At 58.3% G+C, this 11,110-nt stretch overlaps 1 protein-coding gene across 2 annotated transcripts; it reads left to right on the forward strand.

Annotated features, from left to right (window-relative positions):
- Nucleotides 1–528: 528 nt before the first annotated feature.
- On the forward strand, nucleotides 529–3,397 carry FAM241B (family with sequence similarity 241 member B). Of its 2 annotated transcripts, XM_036336950.1 has the most exons (4): nucleotides 531–623; nucleotides 1,663–1,693; nucleotides 1,788–1,935; nucleotides 2,629–3,397. In XM_036336950.1, the coding sequence occupies exons 3-4, from the start codon at nucleotides 1,843–1,845 to the stop codon at nucleotides 2,896–2,898; spliced, it is 363 nt and encodes a 120-aa protein (XP_036192843.1). In that variant the 5' UTR covers nucleotides 531–623; nucleotides 1,663–1,693; nucleotides 1,788–1,842; the 3' UTR covers nucleotides 2,899–3,397. The 2 variants fall into 2 exon arrangements, with proteins under 2 accessions (XP_036192842.1, XP_036192843.1); XM_036336949.1 differs by lacking the exon at nucleotides 1,663–1,693 and having other exon boundaries at nucleotides 529–623.
- The last annotated feature ends 7,713 nt before the right edge of the window (nucleotides 3,398–11,110 follow it).

An 11,110-nucleotide genomic window follows, 5' to 3' on the forward strand; every position in this document is an offset into this window, starting at 1 on the left:
TTGTTCGCTCCTTTGTCCGGTGGTTCCCTTTGCCAGGAGTGCTTTTCCCTATTGGCCCCACAGGCAAACTCCTGCCTACCCTTCTGGTGCCAACTCAAAAGCTGCCTCCTTCAGGAAGCCCTCCCTGCAGCTCCTTACACCTGCTCTGTGGTTCAGACCATGTCTTTCTCACTGGAGTTGGAGCTCCTCGAGGGCAGGGCCAGGTCTTACTCAAGGGGCATCCAAGGAGCCAGCTCAGCAAACCTATGCGGGTGTCCTGAGCCTGTGCCCACCTCTCCTCCCAGGCCAGGGGCGCCCCCACCCCTGGGTTTTCCTCTGTGAGCTCCACTTCCCTTCCCTCCTTTTCTTCTCCCTCCCCCTTCCTCTCCTTCCTGCAAACTTGTCTGTCTCCTCTCCATACTCCTTCTTCCTCCTTCTTCCCTCCCCTCCAGACCTCCCCTCTGCTCCCCGCCCCCTTTCTCCCTCCTCCCGCGCCCTGCGCCTCCGCCTCCGGGCCCGCAGCTGCAGTTCCCCCGGCGGCCTGCAGAGGCGCTGCCACGCCCGCTGGGCCGCATCGCCGCGGCTCCTCCTGCGGGGTCAGGTGGGAGGAAGCGGCCTGGAAGCCGCGGCCAGTGGACCTGCAGGTGGGTGTCGGGGCGCGGGGCGCATCCTTCTCCTACCGCGGGCCCAGTTTCGGAGCTGGGCTCGGCGGCCCGGGCAGGGCCCCTCCTGCCCCGGGAGCACCCATTCCCCCATCAGGGTCAGGTGCACCGAGGGCGGGCGGCGCCCACAGCCCACGCAGGGGGTCGGGATGACCAAGCACAGGGGACTTCGAGGGCTGGGACCCACTTGGCCTTCTGCAGGGCCAGGCCGCGGGCAAGAGACGGGCGCTCCTAACCCTTTTTGGCTTGGGTGTCACAAGTGCTTTTGGGAATTTAAATGAAAACTGTGGCTCGGCTCCTTGGAGAGGGTGGGGTGGGGGAGCGAATGGCCTTTACACAGACTCGGAAGAGGCTTGGAAGGATCCCCACCCCCACCTCCAGCCAAAGGGACACCCTTGGGGTCTGCGGAATGGGGCTCTCCCAGAGCCACCGAGGCACCCCCCACCCCATTTTCAGGAAGGCGGGCCCTGCCCTCCAGTTAGCAAAGGAGGGACTGGTGCTCCGGGGTGTGGGACAGGTGAGGGCGTGCCCTCTGCAGGTCTCTTCCTCCGCCCAGCTCCGGGCTGTGGCCACCAGTGCCCTCTGCTGCCAGCAGAGGCGCTAGAGAGGCCCTGCCATGAGCCCGATCTCCTGGGGAGGAGAGCTCAGGTCCTCAGCATGCACCTCCTAAGGAACAGCACAGTGGAGCAGTATTTGAACAGAAGGAGGTGGAGAACCTGGGGATTTTGGTCCCTGCACTCCTTATTTAGGACCCAGAGAAGGTCTTCGCATTCTTTCTCTGCTGCCCGTGGATGATGCTCCCGGGCCAGCTAGACCGCGCCAGGGGAGTGAGGGAGGTGTGGGACCAGCCTGTGCAGACCTGCCACAGCGCCCGGGGCCACAGGGAGGGTCTGCCAGCAGCAGTGGGTAATAATCCTTTCGCCAAGGATCCTTTCCGATAGTCTCCCCAGTGCACTCACTATCTGAAAGGTTTTCCTCCAGCAAATAATTTGCATTTATTTCTCTCCTTTTTACTAATCAGACGCAGTGCCTGCTCAGGACGGGTCACCAGTGTGAGCTCCCAGAATTGCAGTTTCTCCCATTGAAAGCAAGCATCTCTCTATCTCTGGTCAACTGGTGTTTTGTTTTGTGTGTGTGTGTTTTCAGCCTTTTGAGGTCTGAGGAGAGGTGCCGCCCCGCAGGGACCCGCACTCCTGGGAGGATGGTGCGGATCTTGGCCAATGGGGAAATCGTGCAGGATGACGACCCCCGCGTGAGGACCACTGCCCCCCCACGCAACAGCACCCCTCGACAGGTGGGTGCCTCGCCCCGTGGATAGGGCGCAGCCATCCTCTGTCTTCTGGGCCAGTTACTCCTTAGCTCACTGGTCATTAACTCCTAACCTCAAGTTCTCTTTGCAGAGAGCTGAGCTGGATGGGGAGGGGTGGTGGTCAAAACTTGGTGAAAACCCGCAGTAGATGGATTGATTGCCCAGCCCCTTGCCTCCCTAGCTCTTCCTCCTGCTGGCAGCCTTCCCAGACTTCAAACCCAAGAGCTCTCCCTTCTTTAAGCTGGTTAGCAAACTCCCCTGGAGCCGGCATCTTTCTTCAGAGTCTGTTGGGTGAGAGAGAAGCTGGATTGTAAGTGGAGGAGGAGAGCCTGTGGCCACCCAATGTTGACTTCAAAGGAAGAGTGAGGAGTGTGAAACACGCCTGCCCGAGTGCTCGGCCCAGTAGTCTAACCCGCCTTGACCCCTTTCTCTCTCCTCTGTCCTGGGCACTTCTTCCTGGCACCACATGGGCAATGCAGTTTCTGTGCCCCGAGAGCTTGTGACTCAGTCGCTGGAATTCCTGTGGGTGGCATCTGGGGATTGCGGAGGAAGGAGGGTGTGGCCCTGGGTGATGAGGGGAGGGCAGGGCCTGGCCCACAGGGTTCCCTTCTGCCCGGTCCTCTCCTCCAGAGAAGCTTTCTCTGGATTCACTCGTTTTTCTCTGTCTCCACCTTCCAGAGCTTCCTCAACAGGGGCCATGGTGCCCCCCTGGGGGGTCCCGGCCTCCGGCAGCAGCAGGGGGGAGCCAGGCTGGGCGCTGCTCAGTCCCCCTTCAATGACCTCAACCGGCAGCTGGTGAACATGGGCTTCCCCCAGTGGCATCTCGGCAACCACGCCGTGGAGCCGGTGACCTCCCTCCTGCTGCTCTTCCTGCTCATGATGCTGGGCGTGCGTGGCCTCCTGCTGGTGGGCCTCGTCTACCTGGTGTCCCACCTGAGCCAGCGATGACCTCCGCTGGGGGCAGGCGTGGGGAGAGGGAGTTCCAGGCCTCGGGGTGAGAACAGGCACATGAGGAGGGGAACCTGGTGGTGCCTTGAAGGTGTGCTCGGAGAATGCTGTTTCCACGCGGTGTTAGCACGATGCCGAGGGAACCTCTAGTCCAGCAGCCCCAGCGTATCGGTGGGTACCCTCACTCCCCTGCGATGTTTGTCGTTAGTACCGGGCCTGCATTAAGCACAAAGAGCAAGAACAGGATGCCCTTCCCATTGTCTTGCAATCCTCTTATGCCAGGGAGACGGCCCCAGCTTGGTGCCAACATGTTCTCATGCCTCTGGACCCCGTGCCAACTTCCCCTGTAAGTTGGGAACAGGCCGGGGGCTTAGGGCAGGTGGGAAAAGTTTCCCAACTTTTATAGCCCTGCTTTTGTCGGCTACCTGTGTATGACAGGTGGTACCGGCATTCTATTTATTGTGGTGGCGTTTTCAATAAATAAATTTAGTAAACATGTGTCCACGGAGAGACATTCATGTATGACGGCACAGCTGTGCATAGATCTGGAAGACGAGGTGAAGGTGGTTGGGCATGGCTGGGACTGGGGGACAGGGTAGAAGGAGGCATTTGACCTTGGAAGGTGGTTCATTACTTTTTTCCTTAGGCTCCAGGACCTGGGAGGGGTCCAGGTCAAGCCTGGGTCAGGCCTCTTGTCTGATGCTTAGGTAACATCTAGACTCGCTCTGAAATGCCGGCCAGGATGGCTGCTGAGCGGTGGGTTCAGGCTAGCCAGAGCGCAGGTCTCCCGGTCCAGGGGCTCCGACCAGAGGCTTCCGAGCCTCCCTGCCCGCACTGTCCATGGGAAGTGGGGCCTTGGCGCTGCTACCAGTGCGTGTGCCGTGAAAGCGCCTGCTTTTCCTGGAGGAGGCTTTGCGTGTTGGCTGGTGGGCCTGGGTGGGGATGTGGGGATGGCGTTGGGTCCTAGGCCCCGAATGGGCTGAGGGGTAAAGGTCAGAGAGAAACTGGATGAACTCGAGGACTTACCCCAACCAGAGACCAGACCTCGCATCCTCTCCTTAGGATCCTTTGGGGTTTGGCAGTTTGGGGGAGAAAGGCAGCCTTTGGGGGTGATTCTCCAAGGCCAGTGCTGGGAGAGCCCGCATGGGATGTGTGGAAGGGGAGGATGGGGGAGAGAGTGAGAGGGATTCTGTTCTTCCTCGGACAGCCTGCCATGCTGCCCAGAACAGAACCGGCTCCTCCAGGCCCCGTGACACCGCTGCCCTTGCGGGGGCCGTGGCCTTCATCGCAGACATTCCTGGGGAGCTTTGTGGTGCTGGAACAGGACTCCTTTCTCAGCGTTTTCTGTGTCTCTATTTCCCAGTGGCAGTTGAAACGCCTTCCCTTATGATGGTCATGTAGAGGGGAGGGCGCTGGGCCCTGGCTGGGAAGCACACAGACAGGAAAGGAAGATGCTGGCTCTCAGTGGCTCCTTCGGGGCCTGGACGAGGGAAGTGGTGCCCAGGCCTGGCTGATGTCCAGCTGTTCCCAGCGCATCTCCTACCCTGGCACCTCTGCCCCCCTCACCCAGCAGCTGCTGGGGTGGGAGTGGGGAGGGATGTCCCCACCCAGCATCTCCCATCCCTGAAACTCCCCCTTCAGCTTGTCTCTGGCTGGGTTTTTCCCCTGCAAAGCTGTGGTACTCTCGGAAGAAATAAATCTTAAAGCATGAATACCTTTGAGGGAGATGAATCTGAGCCCACAAGTAGAGGGCTGGGGACTGTCTTTTTCTAGAATTCCGTTTCCATGCCCAACATCCAAGCCCTGGGAGAACTTCAGAGAAGGCAGGGGAGGGCAGGCTCCCCTCCTGCTCCTGGCAGGACAGGGAGAGGGCAGGGGCAAAGCCTCACGCTGGCAGGCCTGGGAGGTGGGAGGGGCCCCGGGCAGGTGACCACAGGGCCAGAGGCCCCTCCCAGAGGCATGTGGGCCACCTCCGGGAAGGGCCGGCTGGAAGGGAGTTGTGTGAGAAAGGAGCAGTGCTGTGTCTGGTCCTGTTTGTGGACTGAGCTCCCACACACAGGCTGATCCCAGCAGAGCTGCCCGGGGTCAGTGGGGCTGGGGGCCCAGGGACCCCACTGACCCTCTTTCCTTAACCCGCCCTCCCTTTTCCCCCAGGGCTCTGGCATGGTTGGCCAACCTCTGCTCTGCCCCACGTTTCCAAGTCCAGGGTCTGAAAGTGCACTGGGCCTGCCTCCCTGTAGACCAAGCATGTCGAACTCGGGCCTGCAGGCACATGCCTCGTTTATTTGACCCATATTAGCCTTTGAGTTTGACATGCTTGCTGTCGGTAGAGGCAGCGTGGCAGAGGGAAGGTGCCCCCTGGGCGTGCCTCCTGTGTAAGCTGTAAGCATCTTCGCCTCCGGGTTGATGGCCCTTCAGTGGGACTCACCTGCACACGCAGACATTTTGGTGCCAATGTGTTCTGAGCAGGTAAGAGGTCCTTTACTCCGATGGCTGAATGCGGACCTCGATGGGCCTCTGAGTGAGGCCGAGGGCCACCGTGGTCCAGACTCTATTCTCGGAGGGGGTGGGCTTTCCTCCTCTGTCCACCCCCTGCCCCACCCCACCCGCTGTGTGACAGGACCCCCCAGACTGGGCCGCCTCGAGGGCGGATTCTGGGGAGGTTTCTGCTAATCTCCAGGGCTAATCCTTGAAGCTCCGTGTCTCAGTGTCAGGTTGGATTTGCAGCCTGGCTGCCTCTGGGAGAGATGCCGCTACCCCTCCCCTCCATGTGAGCCACAGCGGGGTCCCCAGGCCTCTGCTGCCTCCCTGGGGCTGGAAAGGGGGGCCCCCCCTCCTAGGAGTTATTTGGACTCCCTGGTTGGGCCACCTGGTGCGGGAGCTGTGGGTGACTGTCCTGGGCCGCCAGAACCCCGCCTTTGGCAGAGGGAGGGGGTTGGCTTCCCTCACGGGGGACTCTTGCTCTGTGAGTTGAGGAAGAAGCCTTGGTGTGGGGGGCAGAGCCTGGCCTGGCGTTACCCCCACCCTGGCCAGCTGGGCCCCAGAGGAAGCCCGCCTGTTGGCCGGCCCTGCTCTGCTCTGGGTCCATGACCTTGGCCGCTGGAGTTTCTGTTTCTTGGCTCTAAGAAGGGATGATGATCTGCGTCCCTCCTGCCTCTTGCCTCGGGGATCAGCCTTGGCATGGTGGGTGAGAGGGACAGAGGGCACGGGGAGGAGGGGGGGAGGAGGGGCTGCACCAGCCCCGCTCCTCCTCCGCGGAGGCGCCTGGGACTGCAGCCACAGCGCCCCAGGCCCTAGGAGCCCCGCTGAGCATTTAGGCCATCGAGGAGAACAACTCACATTTTATTTAAATCCACTGTTGCTCCCTCCCAGCTGTCAGAGAAGAAAGGCAGCTGCGTCTCTGCTCCCGGAAGCCGAGGGGCTTGTTGAGAGTCGCAGTGTCAGGACAGGATGAATTCACTGAGGGTGTGTGTGCGCCTGACACTGGGCTAGGCACCTGACATCATTTCATTGTCACCAGCACTTTATTAATTATTTTTTTAAAATATGTTTTTATTGATTTTTTAGAGAGGAAGGGACAGGGTTAGAGAGATAGAAACATGGATGAGAGAGAAACATTGATTGGCTGCCTCCTGCACACCCCCTACTGGGGATGGAGTCCTGACCAGGAATCGAACCAGTGACCTCCGGGTTCACAGGTTGACGCTTAACCACTGAACCACACTGGCCGGGCGTCACCAGCACTTTATGACTTAGGTACTATCACTGTCCCCTTTCTTTCACTGCTGAGCACACTGGAGAGCATTGGTAACTTGCTCCGGACCCTGAGCAGGCTGGGGTTGGAGCTGGGATTCAACTGAGGCCAAAGCCCACAATCCCACCACTCCTGTTTCACCATTGGCTGCTGGTCAGAATCACCTACAGACTTGTTACAGGTGCAGGTGCCCAGGCCTCACTAGATTCTCAGAGGTGTGGAGGGACATGGCCAGGGCCAGACCTGTCTCTTACAAAGCCCTCCAGGTGACGTTGGTGGGGGGGGGGGGGGGGCTGGGGCATGGGGGGGGGCAGTTAGACACTGACTGCAGAGCGTACCTGTGGCCCACTGAGAAGAGGGCAGTTCATTCAGAGAAGAGGGAGATGGGGAGGGACCAGGCCTCACTACCCGCTGGGACCCATCGTGACCCTCAGGCCATCTCCATGACCCTCAAGTCATCTCTGTGAGGGCAGAGGGCAGAGGGCAGAGGGTGGGTGTGAGGAGGCTGGCTCAGCTTTCCAGCTAGGTGGTCCCTACAGCGTCCCAGCTCTGGGCTGCAGTCACTGCCTGGGGTACAGCCCTCTTCCCTGCATTGCTGAACGCATGCTCTTTTCATTGCGGACCGACAAGGGGGGAAATCCAGTGACCTCGCACAGGGTCCCTGAAGGGCTGTGCAGGGTGGCGCGGGTTGGGGTGGGGGCAGCACAGGGCTTTGCTGCCACCACTGGATGGAGACAAGCCTGCATCCTGTCCCACAGAGCATGCCAGTGGGAGACGGGAAGCTCAGCCCTCCAGTGCTGCGGCCCAGGCCCCAGGAGCAGCGAGGAATGTTCCAGGAGTTGAGCACTTCAGTGGGATTGCAGAGGGGGGTGTATGTGTGTGTCTGACCCTCCGGTTCGGGGGGCGGGGGATGTGCTGAAACTACCTGGCTTCAGGGACCCAGAACTTGGGAGGAAGGAGAGGAAGTTGTCCAAAATGAAGCCTGAGCCTTTAGGCTAAGGGCCTCCGTGCAGGGGGAGGCTGAGCACTGGGGGAGGAGGAGGCAGGCCTGCACTCACGGGCCCCCAGCTTTAGTCCCTCCGGTATGTGTGTATGTGTCTGTGTTTGGGGAGGGTGGGGGGAAAGGCAAACTGTGGAGGCCAAATCCCAGATCCACCTCCAGTTAATCCACCTCCACCTTGGGCACAGTCCACACTCTCCCTCCCTCCGTGTCCTCATCTGTGACTCACAGGGGCAGGAGGATCACGTATGTTAATTCATGGGCAGCACTTAGCAGTTTCTGGCGCAAGGCTAGCACTTGATACCATAGTCACAAAGCAATGGCATTAGGGTTTACATATATATATTTTTAGAGCAACTCACAGTTTGTTTAAATCTATTTTGAAAAGGAAGCCTCATGTTACTATTGACAAAAAGCCAACATTACTTGCCATTTATAGTCGATATTAGTACAAGTACTAGTAAATGCCCTGGAGAGAAAAGAGCATGATTCCATCCCAGCTAGTCACTGCTGCTGGCCGAGGCTCTACGCCTGCTGCCCGCTTTCTTTCTTTACCAGGGTTTGGAGAGGTGAGGGCCCACTAGCATCTGACGGAGACATTCCTCGATGGGTTCAGGGGACTAGAGAGGAATGAAGAGGGGATGACTTTTTCACCATGTGATCCAGTGCGGCATCTGGGAATCCTATATAATAAAAGGGTAATATGCAAATCAACCGAACAGTGGAATGACCAGTCGCTATGACGTGCCTTGACCACCAGGGGGCAGACGCTCAATGCAGGAGCTGCTCCCAGGTGGTCAGTGCACTCCCACAGAGGGAGCACTGCTCAGCCAGAAGCTGGGCTCATGGCTGGCGAGCACAGCGGAGGTGGCGGGAGCCTCTCCTGCCTCTGTGGCAGCGCTAAGTATGTCTGACTGCCAGCTTAGGCCCACTCCCGGAGGGCTCCCAAACTGCAAAAGGGCGCAGGGCAGGCTGAGGAACCCCTACCCTGAATGCATGAATGTCGTGCATTGGGCCTCGAGTTGTTTATAATCACCTTGAACACCCCCTGAAGCACTCCACTCCCTACCAGGTGGAAGCACCTCACAACTGTGGGAAACTGTGCTTACATTTCAGACTTTGAAAGGTAATGCATTGCTCAGTTCAAAGACCAAGCAGTGTGCAAACGTGCCTTCTCCCCTGTCCCCCTCCATCCATCCATCCATCCATCCCTCTCCACCCTATCACTATCATTCTTTGTGCCCTTTAAGCCCTTCCAGAGTTTATTTATGCAAATGTGAGCCAGCTCAAATATACTAATTTTGTCCTTTTATATACACAAGATGGAAAATTAGGTAATTTTATGCCCTTGCTTCTTTTACGTATACCCTGGGCACAGTTCAGATTAGTAGAGCGCTTCTTCATTCTGTGCTGTTTTGATATTGGGGTGAGTTGTTGACTCTCTTTTGCCCCCAGGGAGTCATCTGACCACAGGGGCGGACCCCCAAGGAATATAGCTCTGACCCAGAACCAGTCTCCTCTGAAACAGGGGGCTGCTGACAGATATGTCTGCCCTCCTCCCTGCCCAGGTAGCTCCTTGGATGGCGCAAACTCAGCCCAGGCTCTCAGACATTCACCACATTCAGGGAGAGTCTCCTGTGTGCCAGCAGAGGGGGAGGCGGAAAGAGCCCCGGAAGTCACACTCGATCAAAGTTCTCGGTTCCTGTCTTCACCTGGCTTTGTCTGGCTCAGCAAGGTGTGATGGCCTCCCCTGAAACCCGTCCCCCTGAGCCATGCTGTCCCCAAGGGGAACAGTCCTTCCAATTCTGGGAAACAAAGGGGCAAGACTGGGGTTCCTCAAAGGCCCCTTTCAGCTCGAACACTGGACGGTACCTGCCACAGAGCCTTGCCCATCAGAGGTCCATAATGGACTTTGCTGCGACTTGGCTTGGCACTGACAGTGTCACTGTGCCTCCACCCCCCACCCGCCATGTTTTAATAAAGATCTGGACTGAGGAGCTGGAGGGAAGCCAGGAAGGCTGACAGAACCGCAGGCTTTCTTGAGCTCTGAATTGGCTCATGAAATCCCTTTCCCCTGGTGCAGGAAGACCCCCGAAGACCCTGGCGTGTTGGCCTGAAGGGGTGAACGTTGTGCCCTGGCGCCATCTGGTGGAATGCCTGAGCAGGAGCATAACCATCGCCTACAAACCAGGTTTCTGAAAGCATCCTCCCTCCTCCCCAGGTGAGCGCTCACCTCCGCCAGCCCAGGCTTAGGATGACCTTATATTCCAGCGACAGCGGAGCTCAAGTGGAGAACCGGAGGAGAATATATGCGACTCCATTGGAACTAATGCACGTTGGCCTTGCCCTTTGGCTGAGCTCTATGCTGAGAGCCGCTTCTCATTTCAAAGAGCTGTCTCTCCCTCTCCACAGATGGCCAACCTGCGAGTATAGAAGCAACTCGCCATGGCTGCACAGTTGGCAGGCGGCAGGTCTGGGCTGGGAGGCCGAGGGCTAGGGGGCTGCAGGGAGAGGCCCTGTCACCAAGGTCAGTAGGGCTTGTCCTGAAGCAGATGCCCTGGTACTTGAGCTTCCAGGGTCGGGCACAGCATGAGAAGACTTGCTCTTGGCTGTTTTCTGGTCCAGGCCTCCTGTCATCGTGTGAGGCAGCCCCAGCGGGAGGGGCTCGCTCACTTCCTGTTTGGGCCCCTCTAGGTTGGGTGGCTGTGTCCAGCGCAGCCTGCCCCGTGCAGTGCCCACCAGCACCTTCACATTTGCCCATCTTCACTTGGCCCGTTTGCTTTGATAAATGTGAGAATGACCTGGTGTCATTCAGAACACGGTGTCCTTAGTCTTTCTCATAGGAGGCAAGGAGTGGGGACATCAGACAGATTTCCCGCTAGTTACTAGTGGTGTGCTTGTAGGCAAGTTGCTTACTGTGCCTCAGTTTCCTCATCTGTGAAATGGGGAGAAGGTGCCGTTTAGGGCAGTTGTGAGGTCCACGTGGCAGACGTGCATACAGTGCCTGGTGCACAGCAGCGTGCCCTGGATGATGGTTTGTGTCAGGTTATTTCTTGCATGCTGCTTGGTAAAAATTGGCTGTCCTAAGCTAAGAATATTCAAAATGTAACTTGCTTTGAAATATCAGGGGGGAAAAACACAGAAAAAAATGTCCAGTGTGACCACTTTCCAGTGTGCGCAGTGAAGAAATTTATCGCCAAGGCGTTGGCCTGTGCCCGTGCCCTCAGCAGCCTCGGGGAGGGGATTCTTTTGCAACTTTGAGTTCAACTAATTCTGAGAAACTGCCTTCTTCTGATGAAGTGACTAAGGTCCAGACACCAGCAGCAAAGGAAGGGCCAGAGGGCTCCTTGTGACGATGGTTCTCAGTCCCAGCTACATGGCCGATGGGCCTGGGCGGGCAGCTTTGAAACCTGCGGACAGGAGCCAGCCCAGAGCTGGGGGGTGGTGGGGGGCTCGCA

Source organism: Myotis myotis, unplaced genomic scaffold (genome assembly GCF_014108235.1).
Source record: "Myotis myotis isolate mMyoMyo1 unplaced genomic scaffold, mMyoMyo1.p scaffold_m19_p_15, whole genome shotgun sequence".
NCBI classification, from domain to species: domain Eukaryota; kingdom Metazoa; phylum Chordata; class Mammalia; order Chiroptera; family Vespertilionidae; genus Myotis; species Myotis myotis.

Coding starts and splice junctions, on each gene's coding strand:
- FAM241B (XM_036336949.1), top strand. CDS start 1,843: ATGGTGCGGATCTTGGCCAATGGGGAAATCGTGCAGGATGACGACCCC. Junction 1,936..2,628: donor GCAACAGCACCCCTCGACAG/GTGGGTGCCTCG, acceptor TCCACCTTCCAG/AGCTTCCTCAACAGGGGCCA.